Source organism: Protopterus annectens, chromosome 2.part0 (assembly GCF_019279795.1).
Source record: "Protopterus annectens isolate FY-2018-M chromosome 2.part0, PAN1.0, whole genome shotgun sequence".
Classification (NCBI taxonomy): domain Eukaryota; kingdom Metazoa; phylum Chordata; order Ceratodontiformes; family Protopteridae; genus Protopterus; species Protopterus annectens.
Genome location: NC_056728.1, coordinates 1,350,308,905 through 1,350,333,955, shown reverse-complemented (window position 1 = coordinate 1,350,333,955; position 25,051 = coordinate 1,350,308,905). Strand labels below are relative to the sequence as shown.

The following is a 25,051-nucleotide window of genomic DNA, read 5'->3' as shown; positions in this document are numbered from 1 at the left end:
GCTCTGGCTGGAGCCGACACCTTATCCAGCATCGGAGCCGAGAGACCTTCGGCTCCATCTGGAATTCAGGGGACTTCGGCTCCGATAACTTCGTCCCGAAAGAGATCTCGGTCCCCTTCGTTGCAGAGTATCCACTCGGCTCCGGGGTCTCCTCTTTTGTCGGAGCGGAGCCATCGGAGCCGATCTTCGAGATCTTCCAGGCTGTCTGACCACGACTTAGAGAGGGTGGTAAGCAGGCTGTTGAAGTCGCAGGCACTGGCCCAAATGCTCCATAGCCCGTCTCAACAGACTTCGGCTGTTGTCTCACCCCTTGAACTTCCTCCTCTGACTCCACACCAGAGTTCGGAGCCGGAGCTTCTCGGGACAGCGACTGTTTCGGCGCCGGAGCCGATACATCCTTCGGCTCCGTCCACGGCTCCGATCTCCTCCTTGAGGCCTTCCTTGGAGGGATCCGGTCGTCGGGTTTCCCTTGTCGGCTCCGAGGGGGCTAGTGGCATCGGTCCCTTGTCCGACCCCGCTCTCCCTCTCTGGGCTTCGGCTTTGGTAAGCTCGGCACCGACATCGGCCTCGGAGCCTTCCCTCTCAGTGGAGCCGGGAATTCCTGTATCCTCGGATCGGGATATTCCGGCCTCCCAGGGAGGGGAGCCTTTGAGGTGATGAGGAGTGTCCTGGCCTCTGAGCCAGGTCAACGGTCCATCCCTCTAGCTCCTCCCTCTTCAGTGCCTGTAGACGCCTCTTGCCAGCCTCTTGCTCTCAGGCCCAGGGATCCATCGCCCCAGGTTTCCCCATTGGGAATTTCCTCCTCTTCCGAAGTTTCTCCTGATCCAGCAGGTGAACCCCTCGGAAGAGGACGTGTAAGAGGAAACACACAGACTCCCCCAAGTCTACTACATCGGATACCGACTTAGATGAGTTGGAGGGTTCCCCACGATCCCCCTCTGAGGATGTCTCCTTTTCAGACATCCTTGAGCTCCTCAAACAGAGGGGGAATTGGCCATCCATTGATCCCTCCGAGGATGAGTCGGTATACCTGGAGGCTTTTGGATCCCGACCCTCCACCTCCTGGGTGTCTCCGCCTTTCGACCCACTTATGCAGGTAGTGGCTCGGAAGGCGTGGGCAGCTCCAGATTCTGTGGAACCTGTCCCCAGGAGACCATCCAAATTTATCACGGCCCCTACGGACAAACAGTTTCTTTCCAAGGGCGGCTCTGTGGATGCTATGGTGGTGGCGGTGCCACTAAGAAGGAACTGGCGGATCCTTCAATACCTGTCCATCCTCCTAACAAGGATTCTAGGACCATGGACAGGTATGGAAAGCGGATGTTTTCTTCAGCGACCTTTGCTATGCGTTCGCTGAACTACCTTTGCCACTTCACCAGGCTTCAAAGAGATATTCTCAAGGAACTTTGTGAAGTGGTCCAGGATCCTTCTGCTGCTGGGGCTCAAGAAAAGATTGCCTCACAGCTAGCAATCCTGAATTCCCTATCCAACTCCTCCATGCGGCTCATATCCTATGCGGCCGATGGAGCGAGCAGGGCCGCAGGCACAGGAGTTGCTCTTAGACGCCAAGCCTGGATGCGGCTTTGTAATTTTGCGGACCCCTTTAAGGTGTCCTTCACCAATACCCCTTTGATGGTTCGGCTTTGTTCGACCTCAGGTGAAGGATACCTTGACCAGGTGTGAGCAGGACGGTAAAACTCTTTCTGCCGTTGGAGTCCATTTTTCCACTCCTTCTAGACCATATCCCAAGGATCAGAAGGGGGGGAAGATGTGGTTCCGCAAAGCCCAAGGAGCTACACCGGACACACGTGGTCAGTTTACCCCCAGAGGCAGAGGGGGTAACAACAATAGACGCCACCCTAGAGGCAGGGGGGGTCCTCAGAACCAGGGCAACAGGGAGTCTCTTCCTGAGAAGCCCTTTCAGCATCCCTGAGGTGTTGCCCGACTGTTCCACCCTTGGAGGCAGTCGGGGGAAGGATTTTGCTGTACCCAGTAGCCTGGCAATCCCTATCACAAGACATGTGGGTACAGTCGATCATATCCGAGGGTTACAAAATCCCCTTCGAAAGGTATCCCGTACCTCAACAATCCCTTCCAGACATCTCACCCGGTCAAAGGGATTTGGCAGAACAGGAGGTTTCAAAGCTCCTAGAAAAAAGAGCCGTCCAGACTGTGCCGGCAGACCAGGTAGGATCCGGCGTCTACTCGAGATTCTTTTTGGTCCCCAAAAGGACGGGAGATTGGAGACCAATATTAGACCTGAGCAGTCTAAACAGATTTGTCAAGAAGGCAAGATTCCGGATGGTCACGCTTCAGTCCATTCTGCCCTTTCTGGGCAAGGACAACTGGATGTGCTCTATAGACCTTCAGGACGCGTACTATCACATATTCACAGGCGCTCCAGAAGGTTTCTCCGCTTTCGGCTAGGGACCAGTCATTACCAATTCAGAGCCCTGCCCTTTGGCCTCACTTCAGCCCCCAGAGTGTTCACCAAATGCATGGCAGTGGTCACAGCTCATCTGAGACGTCAAGGATTCCAGGTGTTTCCTTATTTGGACGACTGGCTCCTCTCCGCCACCACCAGGTGTCAGCTTCTTCAGACCAGAGACTACACTCTACAGCTTTGCAGGAGTTTGGGAATTTCAGTAAATTTTGAAAAATCTTCTCTGCTGCCTTGCCAATCTATCACCTTTATAGGCGCAGAATTAAACACCGTCAAAATGTTAGCCAGACTAACAGATCAAAGAATTCTGGACATCCAAAATTCGTTCGGATTTTATTGCAGAGCAACAAGGTCAAAGCCAGATTTATACTGAAGGTTCTAGGTCTTATGGCTGCGGCCATTGTTCTCCTACCACTGGCTCGCTTCCACATGCGTCTTCTGCAGTGGATGCTATTCACGCAGTGGTCGTACCACAGTCTCCCGATGAGGCACGAAATCTTAGTCACACAGTCGTGCAGAACTCATCTGAATTGGTGGATATCTTCCCCTCTTCTTCATCAGGGCCGACCCTTTGTTTCCCCTCCTCCAGTTGCCACAGTCACTACGGATGCCTCTCTGATCGGGTGGGGGGGCATTATCAGGGCAGGATGGTCCACGGGACGTGGCAACCCATAGAATACCATCTGCACATAAATGTCCTGGAGATGAGAGCGGTGCTTTTAACGTTGCAGGCCCTCAACGACTTTCTTCCCATGGGGACTATTGCAGTACAAACTGACAACATGTCCGTGGTCTGGTACATCAACAAGCAGGGCGGGACCAGGTCCTATCCGTTGTGTCGAGAAGCTCTCAGACTTTGGCAATGGGCAATCTCCTCTCATCGGTTTCTGATAGCAACGCACATCCCCGGCAGGTCCAACCTCTTGGCGGACAGGCTGAGCAGATCCATTCTGATGCCTCACGAGTGGTCTCTCAATCAATCTGTAGTGGATCAGATTTTTCTGCAGTGGGCACTCCTTGTTGCGATCTTTTTGCTACTCCTCAAAACAACAAGTGCCCCGATTATTTCACCCTCTTTCCCCTTCCAGGCCAACCCCTGAGAGACTCTCTAACCCAGGTTTGGCCCCAGGGACTTCTGTACGCTTTTCCTCCTTTTCCCTTGATTCCACAAGTCATTCAGAAAGCCACCGTTTTGAGGGCCAAGTTGATTCTCATTGCCCCTTATTGGCCTCGACAAATTTGGTTTCCGTCTCTGCATCATCACCTTCTGGTGCAGCCCTGGCATCTGGACCCAGTTCCGGATCTCTTGATCCACCAGTCGGGTCAGCAGCACCGGGCCATTCATTCTCTCAACCTCACTGCTTGGTTGCTCCACTTCCTTCCCTAGCCAGGCTTCCGATGATCTCTGACTCCGTCAAGAGACATCTTAGTGTCTTCCTTAGTCGTCCACTAGGACTGTTTATGCTAGCAAGTGGCGACGTTTTTCTATTTGGGCAAATTCCAGGAATATTGATCCCTTTACTGCTCCTGTACATTCTGTTTTAGATTTCCTGGTGGAGGTTTTTCATTCAGGATCCTCGTCATCTACAGTTAAAAGTACAACTGGCTGCTATTTCCAAGTATCATGTTGGCTTGCATGACAATAACATTATGTCTCATAGATTATGCAAGGCCTTTCTGAGAGGAGTTTTTCTCCTAAAGCCGCCTATAAAGCATCCTCCTCCGCAATGGGATCTAAACTTAATGTTGGCATCCTTGATACTACCTCCCTTGAACCGCCTGCTTCATGTTCTTTGAAGTTATTGACCTGGAAAACTATATTCTTACTGGCTGTCACTTCAGCAAGAAGGGTTCCGAGATTCAAGCTCTCTGCATTCGTTCCCCTTACTTGGTTTTTCATAAGGACAGGGTATCATTAAGAACGAACCCTTCCTTTCTCCCCAAAGTTGTGTCTCAAACCAATATTAACCAATCTATAGATCTACCAGTCTTCTTCCCAAACTATTCCGACAGAGCTGAACAGAAGCTTCATTTTTGGATGTCCATCGTCAGCTCAGGTACTATTTGCATAGAACTAAACAATTCAGAAAATCGGACCAATTATTTGTCTCCTATGCAGAAAACAGGATAGGTCTTCCAGTTTCTAAAGTGACCTTATCCAGATGGTTGACTTCCACCATTTCCTTTGTGTACTCTCTGAGGCAAGCAGCTATCTTCTAAACCAAAAGCACACTCAACCAGGAGTCTATCCACTTCTGCAGCCTTTCAGGATAGACTACCCATTGATACTATTTGTGCAGCAGCTACTTGGGCCACGCCTCATACCTTTGTCTCTCATTACAAGTTGGACTTGGCCTCCAGAGATAGGGCCAGTTTTGGTTCCACAGTTCTCAAGAGTCTGTTCCACTGAGCCACCCGGGATACAGGTGCTAGGGATGCGGTCCCATCCAGCAAGAATGAAGGCGAGATTGACAACTTAACATTTAGAAGTTATGTACCTACCATAACGTTCCATGTTAGTTGTCTTCTCTCGCCTTCTTTCTTGCGTCCCTCCCTCCTACCCCCTGGCCTGGACAGATCTTGAAGAGTTCCTATCAGGTTGTTTCCTCCTGAGCCTTCATATGAGGACTCTTTTTATGAACTTGTTTTCCTAATTATGTTAGGTTAGTCCTTAGCAGGGTAGGTTAGCTGCCAAACGAGATCTGAGGTAGTTCCGCCTTGCATCATGGGATATAGGGTTGCCTCGAGCTGGTAAAAGGAGTTCTCAAGCTAAAGCAAGTGCCGAGTCGGAGCCGAACCCATCCAGCAAGAAAGAAGGCGAGAGAAGACAACTAACATGGAACGTTATGGTAGGTACATAACTTCTAATTTTAATGCGTGTATGGACAATTTTAATGTAGCCAGTCATCGAGCATGTGTTTAAGAGCAGTACCCAGGAGGAACCTGTCTAGATACAGAGAGAACAGGCAAACATCACACAGAATCTGGAGGTCACATTGAGTCCCAGACCATGAGGCAGAATAACAGACACCTAGTTTTTCCAGCCAGTAACACCAGTTTATTAAACACTGTAAGCCTTCAGTTATACTGGAATGTGTTAATTTGTTAACTTGAATAGACTGAAGAATTCTTCCTGTTCCCTTGGTATCCAAGATGCATTTTTTTTCATACATCACTTCTGTCTTTTGCTTATGTTAAAATTAATATGGAAGTTTATTAAAAAAACTGTATAGAAGCATGGTGTTCAGGCTATTTCTTTATTAAAACTTATTTATCTTCATTCTCTTTTATGTTAGATTATAATTACAGTGCCACTCCCCATTTCTCAGAAACATACTTGGCTCAATCAGCTCCCCATGCTGATACTGCAAGCCCACATCCCACCCCAGGTAGCTCCTGAACTGAAGAGCAAAAAAAAAAAAAAAGACGACTTGTAATAACCTGAGGCTACATTCTAGCCATCAGAATATTAGTTACATCCACACTCCCAACTACTACTTCCATTGAAAGAGCAAAAAAAATAAAACTTCATTGTAGTAACTGCAACCCCCCCCCCCCCCCCCCCACACACACACACACACACACACAGGTAGAACAAAAAAAACGGCCGTTTCAAACTGAGCTAGCCAGAGGAAGGGCTCTGAGCTAACGAATCTGAGATATATAACATTAAGTATCCTGTTTTTTGCTTATTTCTGAGTTATTTATAGCACGTTTATTTTACTCACGGTGTGTGAGGTATTAAGTAGAATTTTCTACAGTTAAGCATCTGGTTGGGTTTGTTCTGATTTTTCCCACCCTCACTCCCTCTTGGTATCTTGTTTTTATACTTGGTGTCTTTGCAGTTGCCCACCCCTACTGTAAATTTGATCTGGGACACTCCTCCCAGTCTAGTGTCATTATCTCATTCTACCTATTCCAGGGAGAACATTTGAGAAAGCCAGCCCAGTTAGCTTCTGCTCCTCCTTTCCCTTTCCACTTTACCAAAAAAAAAAAAAAATAATAAAATTTTCTAATCTTGTTTCCTGCCTTTCCTGTACATTGTCTAGTCCAGATACAGATTTGCTGTATCCAGGACTGTTTGTAAGCTTCTGAGCCCCCAAGCCTTTCTGTGTTGGAGGGAAGCCTTCTAGCTTAATTTTGTTTCTTAGAACTAGCCAGTTTTCTAGTTTCAGCACTCAAATCTGTTTCTTTGAGCTCAGCACTTGTTTAGAACTCATTGTAAGCACTAAATAAGCTACAAATTACTACAGCACTCAACTTTAGTACTTAATAAATAAGCACCTATCCAAGCATGTCTAAGGGTCAGCTCCTGGTGTTTTCTCCTGTCTACCTGATGAATCTGGGCATCTTGGGGCAATGCAGCAATTGCCTCATGTACACAGACAGCCCTCTCCTCCTACCACCCAACACTACAACCTGTGAAAGATGCACTTATATAACCAAACTGGAAGCAAGCTCTCTTCACCCAAGGCTGGACTAGATGGTCAAGAGGAGAAAGTAAACACTTGCACCATGCCTCACTCCTCACATAGTCCCTCAAAACCTACACCACCAAAACACGCACATAGAAACACAAAACACACACCTACATTCGTGGAGGCTCTCAAAAAAAATCTACCCAAGTAACAGGGACCTCCAAAGCAGAAACGCAAGCAACCTCCACCCCCAACACATCCCAAATGACACACAGCCCACAAACTCAGTGTGCCACTCAACCACAGCCCATAAGGCATAACAGCGTACCTAACACTGTAGTCATAGGTGACTCTATAGTCAGGAACACTGATGTTCCACTCTCCAGGCTAAACAAGGAGAAAGTCACTGTCGGCTGCCTGTCAGGTGCCAGGATCCACCACATAACGCATGCAAGTACAAATATGACTCTGTCATTGTCCATGTTGGTGTGAATGTGAATGACCTGAGACATACCTCCCTGGACTACATGAAAAGAGACATGGAGGAGCTTTCTGATCTTGTAGCCCAGGCAGGTATGACCCTAGCCTTGAGTAGCATCCTGCCATCACCCAGAATGATACCACAGTACAAGGACAAAATGATTGACATCAACAATTGGCTAAGCTTCTGGTGTCATTTTAAGGGGATACAGTATCTGTCTGCCTGGGATGACATGATCGACAAACTACGATGCTTTGCCAGAGATGGCCTGCACCCATCGCCCTTGATATTCCAGATACTGGCTAAGGCTCTTGCCACCCCTGTAGTGCCTTTTTTAGGCAAGATTCAAATGACAAATTCACCACCGTAACGGGTACAAGCAAGCAAAATCTGAGGGTAATGCTACTCAATGCTAGAAGTCTAAACCTCAAAATGCACTCACTCACGGCACTCCTTAAAATGGAGAACATCAACATCTGTGCAGTGACAGAGACCTGGTTCAAGGCTCCAGAGAGCACCCCTGCATTACCAGGCTATAATTCATACCACACCTTTCGGCCACCTAACTTGGACCGAAGCACTAAAGTTGGAGGCATGTCCATATTCATTAAGGATATCCACACCTCCAGGCTAGTTGCTCAGCATAATGCATCTGAGATTATCCAAGTGCAACTAACTCTGGGAAAGACCGCAATGCAAATTGTAGCTTGCTACAGATTCCCCACCATGCCCCGGGATTCCCACTCCTCACTTCTTGATACACTGGAAAATATTAGGGTACAACCTAACACCCTAATAATGGGCGATTTCAACTACCCCACCATTAACTGGGAAAACTACTCCTGTACCAACTATTGTGCTCAACGTTTTCTGAAATTCATAAATTCCAGTGCCTTGGATCAACTTATCCCCACACCCCCACCAGGGGCAGCAATATCCTAGACCTGGTCATTACCAACATGGGCAACCGGTGTTCCACACCAGAGGTCAATTCCTCGTTGGTCAGATCCGACGACAAGCAAATCACCCTAGACATCCACATCCCAGCCCCATCCCCACTCCCCATTAGGGAAACCACCGTAAAAAGTTTTTCCAAAGCCAACTTCACGCTTCTTAAGACAGAAGTGGCAAATTTCATGACATCCATGCTGATGGAAAATAGAGATATGACTGCTGAATCCTATACACTTGCACTTTATAATTACTTACACGAGTGCATGGATCGTGCAATCCCTAACAGAACCAAGATGCTATCCTCCAAAAAAAGGAAGCCAATCTGGTGGTTCCCTGCTATAAACAAACTCTACAACAGAAGAAAGAAACTGTTGCAAAAAAAAGAGTAAAATCCCATGATTGGAGGAACTCCGTGGTCAACCTCAGTGAGAAGCTGAGATCCCTCATAAAATCCTCCAAAGCTAGTTACGAGAACAAAATCGCCACTGATTCTAAAGACAGCCACAAACCATTCTATAGCTATGTCAAGAATCTCAATGGCAACACTCAGATCTGCCCTGAGTTACAGCACAATGGCACTAAATATACAGAACCAACTGATTGCCAACATCCTGGCAGATAGGTTCAGTGCTAACTTTACCCCTCTGTCATCCCCTAAAGGGCCCATCTCTGTACCGGAAGAATGCAAAGTACCTGTAATCACAACTGCACAGGTAAACACACTCTCCAAAGCCAAGAACACAGCATCCATGGGACCAGACAACATCCCAGGCTGCGTTCTACATGAACTACAGAATGAGCTGGCACCCCACCCAAGTACCATGTTCAGTCATAGCCACACTTCAGGCTTTGTGCCCACTGAATGGCGCACAGCAATGGTTATCCACTCCACAAAGGGGGAGCCACCACGGACCCCGGGAACTACCGCCCCATTCGCCTGACAAGCCTGGTCTGCAAGGCTATGGAGCGTATCATCATGGAACTTATAAACCATGACATTGGTAATCTCCAAACTCTGGACCCTACCCAGTTTGGGTTTGTAAAAGGCAAATCATGTCTCCTAAACCTGATAGACTTCTTTGAAGCAGTCACCAAAGCTGTAGACAAGGGTAAGGTGGTACACACAGCCTGGGGATACTGGGGATGCATACTTGATCTTACCAAATAATTATTCTTCCAGTTTTACTTATGGTACATTTGTGTATCAGCCAAGGCTTTCAACACCATCCCCCACTCTGGAATTATAGACAAATTCACTAAACTAGGTATAAATCCCTATGTCACAAGATGGGCTGCCAACTGGCTCACTGACTGAACCCACACAGTGAAAGTAGCAGACTCTCAGTCCAACTTCAGACCAGTGACAAGTGGAGTACCACAGGGTTCAGTCCTAGGTCATCTCCTTGTTTGGTATCTACTTCTCTGAAGTACAGGCTAACACAGAAGGTCTTTGGCTAACAAAGTTCACAGATGACTGCAAACTAGGAGCCATAATCAAATCTCTCAACTATGTGGACATCCTACAAAGGGCCTCACTGAGACAGATGCCAGGTGTCAAAGCCATGGCCTCAAGCTCAATGCCAAAAAGTGCATTGTCATCCCTTTTGGTAAAATCTCTGTACCCATGAACTACCACATAGGCGATAGTCCACTTTACACCGAAAGTGTGATCAGAGACCTTGGGACACAGGTGGACAGTAGTCTATCCTTTGATAATCACATCACCACAGTAGTCAGGAAATCCTACGTGGCACACCTCATCACAAAAGGTTTCTCATCCAGGAAAAAAAAGAGGTCATTGTTCCCCTCTACCCATCACTCATTAGACCCATTATAGAGTACAATGCCCCTTTTTGGTATGTACCTCACAAGACATCTACAACAACTGGAAAGGCCATATAAATACCTCACAAAGAGGATTACTGGCCTCAAACAGATGCCCTACGCAGACGGTCTCAAAAAAACTCCAGCTTTACTCCGTCGCATATCGCCTACTCGGAGGCGATCTCTGCTTAACATACAAAGCTATGTCAAACCCAGAGCTGTTGGATATGCTTCACTTAAAGAAATCCCAATCCCTCTGAGCTACATGCTCTAGGGACCTAAATCTTGTCACCACAATAAATGGAACATGCTGGAGGGATAGATTCCTATCTCAGAGACTTCCCGTACTCTGGAACAAACTACCTATCTATATCAAACAAAGCTCTTCATTAGCACTCTTCAAGAAAAATCTTGATGATTGGATGGGAGATAGGAAATTCACCCAGAGGATCACTTCTGTGGCTCTGCTTGACAGGGGCACAGGAAAATAATTTTCTTAGGTGGCAAAAGCCAGGGTACCGTTTGGCTAGACTTGTAAAGGCCCTAGGGTCAATAGCCTAGTACCTACCTATGAACCTAGATGGATGTCTATCATGTCCTCCCAATGTTTTGCCCCCTCTTCCCCACCCTTGCTATGCTTCTGAGAGTTCCCTAATCACTACACCACATTATGTCTATACCCATCCCTCAAGGAAGAGTCATACTTTCATTTAAGAAAAGGAGAAAATACCATGTCAGTAGTGGTTTTAATATCCCACTCTTTCCTAGCTCCTGCTAATAAGAAGAGACAACAAAATGCATCATTCAGCCCTGACCCTATTTTACGCCCATTATATTAATCTGCTGTGCACTCTTGATCCACTCTTTTAATCTAATGTAAAGTGTGCGCCAAGTCTGGCAACCATTGGTATTAGTCCAGGTGTTGTATCATCAAATTTATTTACTAGACCGTAAATTTAGCCTTTGCATCTGAATGTACATGTAACTCATGCTGGCTTCTTATGTAAGTGCAAGTTCCTCAACTATATTTTGTTGGTTTCCTCAGAAAAGGACATTTTCATCTGCAATTTCACCAAATACTTCCTCAGTAAAGGTACTGTCCTGATAACTGTATTCAGTCAATGTATAAAGTTAAACAATTTTATATTTCTATTCAGTCAAATGTAAATATGTCCAACTACATGTCTAATTTGTGTTTTGAAATTACTGTCTCTGCCCTATGGGCCCATATTGTGGCCTAACCTCATTTGCCCGGTAAACAAACCGTAATTAAATAAGTGGGAAAATAGTGAAAAGAAGCTTGCAGTGTGGTACTTAGTAAAGACAGGTCGCAGTGTCATAGACATAATTTTTACAGACATTCAGTACTTCAAGTTAATTTGATTAAGCGTAATAAATCCCACAGGCAAATGGTGCAAAGATTTCAATTGCCGCAAGATACAGGATCAGTTTTAACAGCAAAAAAGGAAGGAATTATAATATGCATCTGCCTGTGATAACTCTCCAGCTGTCAGAGTTGAAGAGTCTCTTAGAGAAGTGTTTTAGATTGGCAATGTATACAGACCAAGCTCTCCATTCCCCCAAGCAGTGGGTAACATCCCAGACTTCACTTTAACGCAACCTTCTGTTAACCCACCACCTCTGTTTCTTTTTTTGCTCTGCACTGTTTCCTCTAATACAGACAGAAATGATAATGTGCTGCAGAGAACACCAGGGTCTGTGGAATACGCATGTTTGTTGTGATTAGCTTCACACTTTCGTTCCCTTTTCACTTGTCCCCAGACCCTGTTGAATCCATTTGTTTTACTTTTCTATCAAAGTTCCTAGCAAATCATTCCTGTGGTCTGCCTCCTTCTCTGTTAAATAGAACTTCCTTATGCCCCTTCCATTTGTCAGTTATGCCTGCTTTTTACCTCCCCTCTTTTCTTTTGAGCTCAGTACCACAGCAGTTCTCCTTTGTCTTTTGTCTATGTATCATATTGCACCTTTTATCCACTGTATAGATTCCTAACATCACTGGGCTTTTTTCTTAACTCCATCCTTTTAGTTACTTTCATTTGTACCTTCTTTGCCATGTTTACCTTTTTTCGTCCCTTCTGTTGTCTTAAGAACTGCAGATTCATATGTCACAAAGTAATGAATCTTACTTAACCTGTCACCTAAGAAACTGCAAACACACTGTCCAGCAGTATAACAGTAGAAGAGTTTCACTAGTGATGTGTAGCTGAATCTATTTCTGTATCACTTGTAAGAATAGTCAAAGAAACTACACAACCTGTTTGGGAACAGCAAACACTGTCTGACTTTGAGGGGTCAGACTGCATTTGTTGCACTCTAGGCTTAAAAAATGCAGAAGATGTTCAGTATAAAATATTGGGGATGGTGTTCCAATTATGAGGTAGTGGAGGTTAGGGTGGTAGCTGTATATGCCCATTTTAGGGATCTGGGTCTTTGGGTACTGCAAGCTGGTGTGTAGAGGGTCTGCTGTTTTAATAAGGTCCACACATTTGTAGTATTCCTAGCATACTTCACCATATTCCCCCCACCAGCCCTGATACAGACAGTGATGTTTGTGACTCGTATACCTCTACCCTTGTGCAATACTGCAGAATCTCTTTGACTTTGTATTTCTAGTCTATCACATGGGACTGGTACACTGGATTAGGGGCTTTTACTGGCAGTAATGGATTTATGGTTTCCACCAGGTGCTCTTACCTTGTTGTGGTAATGTCCATTATTCTTACCTATTTGTCAACTGTGATGTGTAGAGATATATTATGCCCTAATAGCCCAGTCAACCTGGACCCGATTAGTGGCTTGAGTGCTTTATAGCTGGCTGGGAAGAATGGTTGTGCCCATCCTCACGGGAAGGGCAGATCAAAGCAGGGCACCTTCTATCGCAGTCTCTTGGCTGAGGGGTGCCATTACATGGTGGCAGGCTTACAGTCAACTATTTGGGTGGGGGAGCAGGACATTCTTTCCAAGAACTATATACTAAGTTTTTGGCCCAATATCTCCTTGTCCTCTACCTCTGTCTCTCTCTCCTTCCGTGTACCTAAAACATTTTCTCATCCCTTAATGCTAATCCTCCATTTCTCCTTTTTTGGCCTTCTACTATGTTAATTTTCAATTATGTTTCATAGCTCTTTATATTATGCTGCTATTAATTAATGCTCCTTTATTTAAATGTTGTGTATTTGTTGATTACTTGTATACATCTGTTTACTGTGTTCTCTACTTTGTTTAATTTTTCCGGACCTTTTCTTCCTGGGCCTCTGCTGAAAATGAGTAGCTTTCTGCCAAACTGTGAACTATCCTGGTAATTTAAATGGAATAAGTAGTGACAGTCTTTTGAAAGAGGAGACAGCATTGTGTAGGCATCTTGGGAATGGGCTTTCATTCCACATAAACTACAACCTGGTCCTTGTTAGCAAGTGTATAGGACCATGCAGTTGTATTTGGTGAGGGATGGATGTTATGAGTTGCTGTCATGATATATGGAAGCTAAGCTGCCTTTACAAGGGTATATGGGGTTAGTCCATTTGCATGCCCTCAGCTGGAATACTGGTGTGAGGAGAAGCAACCCTAATGCCTTCCTGAACTATGGCCAATCCGTGTGACAGTTGGCTTTCTGGTACTGGGAACTTCCCACCATGGAAGAATGAATGGGCATGGGTCCAGTTAGGGGATGCTTTGATGGTCAGCTGGCACCTGTAAAAAGAACACAGAAGTAAATTATTGTTGCTTATTTCACTCTTACCAAGTCATCTGACTCTTCTTGGTAATGTTGCAGTTATGCATCCTGCAGAAACATGGTGATAAACTGCTGCTGCTTTATCTCTGTAAGTAATTGTCATAGAGTATGATTTTCCAATATTCATTGCCAGGTTGTTCGTGGTGGTTCTTTGCTGTTGCTGTTATTGTATGTATTTTGGGTAGAAGTCTAACAAGATGTTTTGTGTTGTTTCCAGTACTCCCTCGAGGAGAGGGACCCAATTCCTCTGTGCATCCACCACATGCCTATCTGTGTTAGCTTTGCATTCTTCCAACAAGGGTAAGTGCTTAAATTAAAAAAAAAAAGTGAATACTTAATTTGGAGGTACCAAAATGTGAAATGGTGTATTATAACCAAAGTGTGTTTTGTTTACTTTTCTTTACTTGAGATTACCATTGCTTTACTACAGTAATTACGGTTTTCTCGGTGATCATTTATGAGCTTTAGAGATGCAAAAAGCTTTCTAAATTGCCTGGTTAAAAAGATGGTCAGTCATGCATGTACTAAGTTTTTAACTGGCCTTAAAGGACTCCCCCAAAATGTTTCTGCAACCATATTGTATGCAGTGAGTTTGTGACCATAAGTAATTGTCATCTACACCAGCAGAGTCCATAAGGTAAAATGTGGTTTTGTATTGTCAGCTTAATATATATGTGATATCTCTGAGTTTATCAGGATAGTGAGTAAATAACAGAACCAGTGAGGCTGTGGTCTAATCAAACTAGACACTGTAGAAGAAAGGTGTACAAGAATAATGTGCAGATAACAAACAATGTTAAGTTGTCAATCTCGCCTTCATTCTTGCTTGATGGGTTCGGAGCCGATCCCTCGGCTCCGACTCGGCACTTGCTTTAGCTCGAGAACTCCTTTTACCAGCTCGAGGCAGCCCCATATCCCATGATGCAAGGCAGGAAGTACCCAGATCTCGTTTGCGCCGCTTGGGAGGTCTTCTCTTTACCAGCTCCTGGTAAGTAATTCACTTTGTGACATTTAAGCCCCTTTTACTTAAAACTTTTTATATTTGATAGTTTAACTTTAAACTTAATTTTTCTGACAGAAATCCCTGTCTCTTTTAAATTTTTAGTCAGTTAATTCCCTTTCCCATCCCCTGTTAGGGTGTGTGTGTTGGTTTAATTTACTATATCCCCTTTTGGGATTAATTTAATTTAATTGGACTGGTGTGTGTGTGTTTTTTGGGCACCATGTCTAAAGAGAGGGTTTCAGGTTTTAAGAAGTGTGACTCGTGCTGTCAGAAGATGTCTCTGACAGACGGTCACACTTCTTGCCTGTACTGTTTAGGCCCTCTTCACCTGCAGGACTCCTGTGCTATTTGTCACTCCTTCAGCCAGAGAGTCCTGCAGGAGAGAGGAATAAGTTGATTCTGAGGGTCTTCTTAAGCCGGAGGGCTCTCCGGCTAAGTCGGCCCCACAAAAATCAACAAAATCTGCCAAGACCCAGGCTTCTGGTTCTAAGCCTGTGGCCTCGGCTCCGACTCGTATAGAGTCGAGATCGGCTCCGGCTGGAGCCGATTCTGGATCTACTAAGCCTTCGGCGCCGATGGCTATCGGTGCCGAATCTGCTTTGACCACTGTGGGGTCGGTTCCGACCGGCTCCGACACCCACGTGGCACGGGCATCGGTGTCGGCTCCGATCGGCTCCGACACCCATGTGGCACAGGCATCGGTGTCGGCTCCGATCGGCTCCGACACCGTTACTCTGGTGGCTGTATCGGCTCCGGCTGGAGCCGATACATCGAAGCGTTCTGCCGGCTCCGAGAAATCGGTGCCGACAGGATCAATAATATCGGCTCCGATGACCCATTCCAGGAAGAGGTCGAGGTCTCCTTCCTTGCAGCCGATACTTTCGGCCCGCCTCCCTCTTCTATCGGAGCGGAGCCATCGGAGCCGATCTTCAAGGTCATCCAGGTTGTCAGACCATGACCTAGAGAGAGTGGTCAGTAGATTGCTCAAGTCACAGGTACTGGCCCAAATGCTACACAGTCCGTCTCAGCAGACGACTGTTGGTCCACACCCCGTTACAGTTCCTCCTTCGACTCTACCCCAGAGTTTGGAGTTGGAGTCTTCGGGCAGGGTTACTGCTACGGCTGGAGGACGGATACCCCCTTCTGTTCCTTCAGCCCCTACTCTTATCTCCTCTTCCTTAGAGGGATTCGGTGGTCGGGCTTCCATGGTCTCCTCCGAGGGGGTGAGTGGCATCGGACCCTTGTCCGAGCCCGCTCTTCCCCTTGGAGCCTCGGCCTTGGTGAGCTCGGCTCCGACATCTGCCTCGGAGACTTCCCTTTCGGTGGCCCCTGGAGTTCCTAGCTCTTCGGAGCGGGGTCTCTCGGACCTGCCTGGGAGGGGAGCATTCGAGGTGATGAAGAGTGTACTGGCCACTGGTATCAGTCAGCAGTCTCTTCCCGTAGCTCCTCCCTCTATTGTACCTGTTGACATCTCTGCCACTTCTCTTGCTACAGGACCCAGAGATCCTCCGCCTCAGGTTTCCCCATTGGGAATTTCCCCTCTTCCGAGGATTCTCCTGATGTTTCGGGAGATCCTCCTAGGAAGAGGACTTGTAAGAGGAAGCATGTAGACTCCCCTGAGTCTGTCACTGCGGATACTGACTTTGATGAGTCAGAGGGATCCCCTAGATCCCCCTCTGAGGATGTCTCCTTCTCAGACATCCTAGAACTTCTGAAACAGAGGGGAAACTGGCCTCCAACAATCCCTCTGAGGATGAGTCAGTATACCTAGAGGCGTTTGGATCTCGGCCCTCCACCTCCTGGGTGTCTCCGCCTTTCGACCCCCTTATGCAGGTTATAGCACGAAGGCGTGGACAGCTCCTGACTCTGTAGAGCCAGTCCCTAGGAGGCCTTCTAAATTTATAACTGCCCCTAGTGACAAACAATTCCTTACAAAGGGTGTCCCCGCTGATGCCATGGTGGTGGCTGCGGCCACCAAAAAGGAACTTGCAGATCCTTCCGTGCCCGTCCATCCTCCTAATAAGGACTCTAGGACCATGGATAGGTAGCAAGCGGATGTTTTCCTCAGCGACCTTTGCTATGCTCGCTGAATTATCTTTGTCACTTCACCAGACTCCAGAGAGATATCCTGAAGGAGCTGGGAGAAGTAGTTCAGGATCCTACAGCTGCAGGGGCCCAAGAAAAGATTGCTTCGCAGCTAGGAACCCTCAATTCCATTGCTAACTCCTCCATGCGGCTAATATCTTATGCTGCTGATGGAGCGAGTAGAGCCGCAGGCACAGGTGTGGCTCTTAGACGCCAAGCCTGGATGCGGCTATGTGATTTTACGGATCCCTTTAAGGCGTCCTTCACAAATTCTCCCTTTGATGGGTCAGCTTTGTTTGGCCCTCAGGTGAAGGAAACCTTGACCAGGTGTGAGCAGGACGGCAAGACTCTTTCTGCTGTTGGAGTCCGTTTTCCACCCCTTCTAGGCCTTATCCCAAAGGACAGAAGGGTGGGAAGATGTGGTTCCGTAAATCCCAAGGAGTCACGCCCGGATTCACGTGGTCAGTTTACCCCTAGAGGCAGAGGGGTAACAACAACAGACGCTCTAGAGGCAGAGGGGTCCAAGAACCAGGGCAACAGGGAGTCTCTTCCTGAAAAGCCTTTTCAGCATCCCTGAGGTGTTGCCCGGCTGTCCCTCCTTGGAGGCAGTCGGGGAAGATTATCACTGTACCCAGAAGCCTGGCATTCCCTCACTCAAGACAGATGGGTACAGTCGATCATATCCAAGGGTTACATAATTCCTTTCGAGGAAAGTCCCTTCCCTCAAGTTCCCTTCCAGATGTACCACCGGTCTAAGGGACATTGCAGAGTTAGAGATCGCAAAACTACTGCAAAAGAGCCATTCAGCCAGTCACAATAGACCATTCAGAGCCGGAATCTACTCAAGGTTCTTTTGGTCCCCAAAAGGCGGGAGACTGGAGACCAATATTGGATCTCAGCAGACTCAACAAGTCTGTCAGGAAGACAAGATTCGAATGGTCACTCTTCAGTCAATTCTGCCCTTCTTACAGAAGGACAACTGGATGTGCTCAATAGATCTTCAGGATGCGTACTATCACATCAAAATTCACAGACGCTCCAGGAGATTTCTCCGCTTCGGCTGGGGTCCAGTCATTTCCAGTTCAGAGCCCTGCCCTTTGGTCTCACTACAGCCCCAGAGTGTTCACCAAATGCATGGCAGTGGTCACGGCTCACCTGAGACGTCAAGGATTCCAGGTGTTTCCGTATCTCGACGACTGGCTCCTGTCAGCCACCACCAGGCATCAGCTTATACAAGCCAGGGATTACACAATAGACCTTTGTTCTCATTTGGGCATCTCAGTCAACTACTGAAAAGTCATCCTTATCGCCCTGCCAGTCTATTACCTTCATAGGCTTAAACTTAAACACTGTTGGGATGTCAGCTACCCTTACAGAACAAAGAGTTTCAGACATTCAGACTCATGTCAGGATCATTCTGGCCAGCAAAAGGTACAGGCCAGAATGGTTCTAAAGGTATTAGGTCTTATGGCTGCGGCCATCACTCTTCTTCCCTGGCTCGATTCTACATGCGCCTCCTTCAGTGGATGCTGTTCACACAGTGGTCATACCAGCAACTCCCAATGCGTCACCAGATTCTGGTGACACAAACATGCAAAGAACATCTTGCTTGGTGGATCACATCGCCTCAGGTTCACCAAGGCAGGTGCTTTGTACCTCCGTCCCGATAGCCACTGTCACCACGGATGTCTCTCTGATCGGGTGGGGAGGTCATTATCAGGGCAGGATGGTTCATGGGACGTGGCAACCGTTCGAGTACCATCTGCACATAAATGTCCTGGAGATGAGAGCAGTGCTTTTAACGTTGCAAGCCCTCAACGACTTTCTTCCCGTAGGGACAATTGCAGTCCACACAGACAACATGTCTGTAGTTTGGTATATCAACAAACAGGGCGGAACCAAGTCCTACCCCTTGTGTCGAAGCGCTCAGACTATGGCAATGGGCGATCTCCTCTCATCGGTTTCTGGTAGCAACGCATATCCCTGGGAAAACCAACATTATAGCGGACAGATTGAGCAGAGCTATTCTCATGCCTCACGAGTGGTCTCTCAAGCAATCCATAGCAGAAGAGATTTTTCTGGAATGGGGTCGTCCATGTTGCGATCTTTTGCTACTCCCCAAAACAGCAAATGTCCAGACTTCTTCAGCCTCTTCCCTCTATCAGGCCATCCCCCCAGAGACGCTCTGACCCAGGATTGGCCCCAGGGACTTCTTTATGCCTTCCCTCCATTTCCTCTGATCCCTCAGGTGATCCAGAAAGCTACCGTTTTGAGAGCCAAATTGATTCTCATTGCCCCTTACTGGCCTCGACAAGTTTGGTTCCCGTTCCTCCATCGTCACCTTTTGGTGCAGCCGTGGCATCTGGACCCAGTGCCAGATCTACTGATTCACCAATCCGGTCAGCTGCACCGGTCAATTCCTTCTCTCAACCTCACAGCATGGTTGCTCCACTTCCTTCCTTAGCCAGGCTTCCTTTGATCTCTAACCCAGTTAGAGATATTATAGTAGCTTCACTAAAATCCTCTACCAGGAGGATTTACACAAGCAAATGGAAACGTTTCTCTTATTGGGCTAAGGCCCAAAATATTGACCCTTTTACTGCCCCTGTTCAGGCAGTTCTGGACTTCTTAGCAGAGATTTTCCATGCAGGCTCCTCTTCTTCCACAGTCAGAGTTCAGTTGGCTGCTATTTCTAATTTTCATGTCGGGATAGCAGATCATAATATTATGTCCCATAGACTCTGCAGGGCCTTTTGAAAGGGATTTTCCTACTAAAGCCTCCAATCAGGAATCCTCCTCCTCAGTGGGATTTAAATTTAGTGCTGACATCCTTGATTCTTCCCCTTTGAGCCAGCTGTTTCTTGTTCCCTGAAATATCTTTCTTGGAAAACTTTATTCCTAGTGGCTATTACATCTGCCAGGAGGGTGTCTGAACTTCATGCTCTTCGGTTCGACCCCCTATTTGATTTTTCACAAAGACAGAGTATCTTTGAGAACTAATCCATCATTTTTACCTAAGGTCGCTTCAAAAACAATCTGAATCAATCCATTGATCTCCTGTATTTTTCCTAACTATTCAGATAGAGCTGAACAAAAGCTACATTATCTTGATGTCCACCGTCAGCTTAGATATTATTTGGACAGAACAAAAATTTAGGAAATCTGATCAACTTTTTGTTTCCTATGCGGATAATAAAAAGGCCTTCCTGTTTCTAAAGTGACTTTGTCCAGATGGCTTTCTTGGTCATCACTGAAATTTATACGATCAGGGGAAAACAGCTGTGCTCAAAACCTAAAGCACATTCAACTAGGAGTTTAGCTACTTCTACAGCCTTTCAAGCTAGACTACCTTTAGACACTATTTGTGCAGCGCCACTTGGGCCACTCCTCACACTTTTGTTTCCCATTACAAATTGGACTTGGCCTCCAGGGACAGAGCCAGTTTTGGCTCTACAGTCCTCAAGAGTTTGTTCCATTGAGCCACCCAGGATAGAGGTGCTAGGGACGCGGTCCCATCAAGCAAGAATGAAAGCGAGATTGACAACTTAACATTAAGAAGTTATGTACCTACCATAACGTTCCATGTTAGTTGTCTTCTCTGCCTTCTTTCTTCGACCCTCCCTCCTTCCCCCTGGCCTGGACAGACCTTGTATAAGAAACTATAATGCTAAAGACCATTTAGACCTGGTCCTTTTTTCCATCTGTAAGTTTCTTCTTCCTTTGGGAAGTATTGTTTATGCTTGGTGTTATTGCCCTTTTGTCAACAAACGAGATCTGGGTACTTCCTGCCTTGCATCATGGGATATGGGGCTGCCTCGAGCTGGTAAAAGGAGTTCTCGAGCTAAAGCAAGTGCCGAGTCGGAGCCGAGGGATCGGCTCCGAACCCATCAAGCAAGAAAGAAGGCGAGAGAAGACAACTAACATGGAACGTTATGGTAGGTACATAACTTCTTATTTAAAGCTGTGTACCCATGTAATATCCCCCCCTTTTTTGCTATATATATATATATATATATATATATATATATATCTAGAGTCATTGAGGCTGCATGCATTTGTTTACATTTTTTTATTCTCCAGTTGTCTACTTTCCCCATTTCAGGGCAGGGCCGTGAGTAGCTGGAGCCTGTCTTGGCACTCATTTGGTGCAGGGCAGAGAAACTAATCTGAAGTGGATTTCAGGACAAGTGGGGACACAGCATACACTCACAGAACACACACCTACAGGCATTTTGAAGGATCACCATGTCATCTATGACATGACTTTGAGACTGGAGGAAGCCAGAGCATCCATTAAAACCCACATGGGTATAGGGAGGCAACACACACACTCACACACTCTGAATAAAAGGCACTGTAGCTCTGAAACAAACTGGTGAACAAAGCAGTACAAGAGTGATCATTTTGAAGTTAACCTTAACAAGTGTTGGGGTTTCTGAATCAAAATAATGCTTTTGTTCAAATTCAGAAAGACTTGCTGAAGTGCAGTTTTTCAGTCTTTAATATCCTGATCACCTGACAGTGTCCATAAATGTATCTGGTTTCTTCAGCTGTCCTCTAGATCTGAAATGTTTAACAAAGATTTACTAGATAATGTATCTTCCTTTTGTGGACAGTTCTTGCTGTCCTACAGCTTTACTTGGAGACATGACATGAGGAGCCTCCCTCTTGACTGTCACAGTTCTCAGTCTTTATTTTTGTTTGACTTTACTACCTGTGAAAATTCTGGTTACTCTTCAGTTAGGAACACCAACACATTGGTGTAATACAGATGTTTGTGATTACTCCTTTAAGACCTTCCTCTGGGAAAAAACATAGAACTTTGATTCATCTGCTTGACCAATATCTGCAGTTTCAAACTACAGATTTTCTCATGGCTTCTTTATTCTTAACTTTATCTCCAGCACAATGTAAATGTGGTAGTTTTCCAGTGTCTGTCGTATTTCTGTCTCTGCTGACCTTGCTATTACTTTGTGTTGGTTTTCAGAAATTATTAATGCAGTTGAGGTATACAATTTTCTTTTGACCCTTTCGCCAATTAACAGATCATCTGGTGAGAGACTGAGCCCCCTGCAACAGTATTATATTCCAAAAGTTTCAGATAACTGTTACATTTTTTAATTTTTTTATACAATTTGAGTAGTTCAAACTGGGGACATATAAGAACTTATTTATTACATTTTTAAGCCATTGAAAGCAAAATTATGGGTGAGTTGTTTGGTCAATGGAGGTAGTTTGGACAAAGACAAAAAAAAAAAATCAAAAGCAATTCACTGAAACTACTTTTGCCTTCAGTGGAGATTGCCTTTCTCCTTACTGTTGTGCATCCTTGGAATTGGTATATATAATTCTGAAGGAACTGCTTGCAGTTTTTTTTTTTTTGCATTCTCCAAAACTACGGTCGACAACTCGATGCATCCAAAAAGTCCATACATGTGCAGTCTAGCTGTATAGTAACTCTCGATTTAAGTATTGCTTGAGGGACAGTGGTACACCATCATTATAGCATTTATAAAACGTTTTAGCAAAAACGATGATTTCAGTAGTATTTAAGATTTATACCTGATTCAGCAGTGTTTTCCTCATTGCTTATTGACTGCAGTTGTTTTCCCACATATAATATGTAATCTACTTTATCCCAAGTCAAGAAAATATTTAAAATCATTGATTCTTTCCTTAACTTTTTACTTTAATAATCCCCATCTGGTAGATTGTTTTCACAGACTGAACAAAAATATTCTAACTCTAGTTCCAACAAGAAATCCAACACATAATATAGGAACTTGCATTGCAGCTAGCAGTAGTAGCAAGGCAATACCTCAGAGCCTTGTCATCATGCATTCTTATTGTTCCCCTTTTGAGGGTGCGCATGAGGAAGTTTCAGTGGACACTAAAAAACCTTTAGCTTCAAACTGCAGATTCTCTGGAAACATTGACTCTGACACAGTTATGGACAGCTTTCCTTTGATGGAGGTTGCAGTTAGCTTACAGAAAGCATATCATTTATTTCCTCTTTTCAAAGACCACTCAATACAGGGTTACTGGGCATCAAAGAAAGTTTGCTTTTCATTGAATCTAAAAGTATTGAAAAATAGATTTTGCCTGCCTCGTACAAAATCCGCTTCCAGCATTCTACTCTGTTGTATACCAGCAATAATGCCTGGAAGTTTTATTTTTTCCCCGTCACTTGGAGTCTGTATCTGGGTCTGTCCTCTATGCTGGACGAGTTTGAGATTTGAGACAGGCTAGAAAGTTATACCTTCAGAAATGGCAACAATTTGTACTTTTGGTATCTTCAGTTGGTCTAGAATCCCTTCAGCTGTCCAGTTCCACTGCTTCGGTAATTTTTCCAACACGAAGCTGGCATACTTGGTATGTGTTCCTGCAGTTTCATCTTGTATCATGTTACTTCCACAGGTTGCAGCTTTTCCATTTATTAAGACTTTTCTTAGTGGCTTTTTCTGCTTAAAACCACCAGAAAGACAAATACTTCCATTTAAACTTCATGTAGGAGAAAATCATATCGCCTCCCTTTGCGGTTGCAGATTCAGAAGATGTGTTTTTATGTCCTCCTCCTTGGAAGCGGGCTTTTAAAGTAGAATTTCTAAGATGCAAGCGTTACATGTATGAATCTCCTTATACAGTAATTCACAAAAAAATGAATTTTCTTAAAGCAAATCCATTTGTCTTCTTAAAGTTCTTTTAGCATTTTCTTTGAATCAGGCAATCCAGTTTTATGAAGTAAATTTGTAAGTAACTGGTCCATTTGAGAAAACAATACAGGGTCTTGTTAGAGCTCATTCTGCAAGGACAGCTCACTCTCCAGCAATATAGTTTAGAAATGTTCCCAGTCAAGATATACCTGGTACAACAGAAAGGATTCTCCATGTCTTCACAAAGCATTAAATGCTGACATTCGGCCCAGAAGCAGTCTGTGTCTGTGCAAGAAGGGATCCTGTATCTGTGCACCTACATCCAAGGGGGGGGGGTGTACTGTACTGTTGCTTGGGATACCACCCAGATGTTAGGATTTACTGTTAAATGACCCCCTTTCCAGAGTAAAAGAGGATACTCACCATAACAGTACATCTTTGAGTACCAGTCAGTGTAGTTGTAAAGCTTCCCTTACTCCTTCCCCTTGTTTGTTGTATAGAAAATCGTGTTTAGTTACACTTGCACCATTCTTAAATTCACAGTGTTAACTTGTTACTCGTGTTGTAACATTACCCTGCTGCACATAAAAAGTGAACAGATTTGGCTTCCACAAACACTCTTTCTTCGCAAATTTTTACTTTCGAAAAACAGAGTGCATGTGTACATAGCACAAAATTCTCATACATGCAATCTTTATCAGTTACGCTCACTAATAGAAACCAGGATTTCAAGAAGCCAGATTCAGAAGAAATTATGGGACCAGCACAACAGCCCATCCTGTTCTTTTAAAAAAAAATTTAAATTTTTTTAAGTCCTTGTGAGCTATATAGATTAAAAGTATTGAATGAGCATTTTTTGTTTTGCTGTAGCATTCTTTTTTATAATAAACAGGCATTTTAAAAATTGCTCTAAGTCAAGGTCCAAACCCATCCAGATCAAAAAGTCATCCAGGAAGCAGTCATAATGGGTCCTATACTCCTTATGTTTAGATTTAAAAAGGATGAGCTGCTCCCGGGACCATATCGGCAAACTGGCATAAATGGGGGACGCAGTCCCCAATGCCACACCATGCTTTTGCTTAAAAAAAAATCCTTGTTGCACATCATGAAATTATTCTCAAGAATTATATTCATAGGGATGACTTTTTTTTTTTTATATTGACTGGTTTGGACCTTGAATTAGAGCAATTTTTAGAATTTATTAATGGTTCCACTTAAAGTTTTCACACAATGTTACAAAATCTAAGGTCAGTTACCTTGATGTCACAATGTTTGCCGAGAATGTTTTTTTAAATCCACTATCAATAGAAAGTCCACATTCTTGAATACTTATTTGCATTTCCTGAGTTCGCACCCCAGTTATCAGAAAAGATCATTGGTAAAAGGGCAGTTTGTCTGCCTTTTAAGGATGGTATCGGATGATGTGCATTTTGCAC

General features: G+C 45.1%; 1 protein-coding gene across 1 annotated transcript in view; it reads left to right on the top strand.

Annotated features, from left to right (window-relative positions):
* EXOSC9 (exosome component 9) overlaps positions 1-25,051 on the top strand; it is a 952,766-nt gene that overhangs the window by 516,288 nt on the left and 411,427 nt on the right. Inside the window, exon 6 of the mRNA XM_044061532.1 lies at positions 14,092-14,174. Coding sequence (XP_043917467.1) covers positions 14,092-14,174 — 83 coding nt within the window. The remainder of the gene's footprint in view (positions 1-14,091; positions 14,175-25,051) is intronic.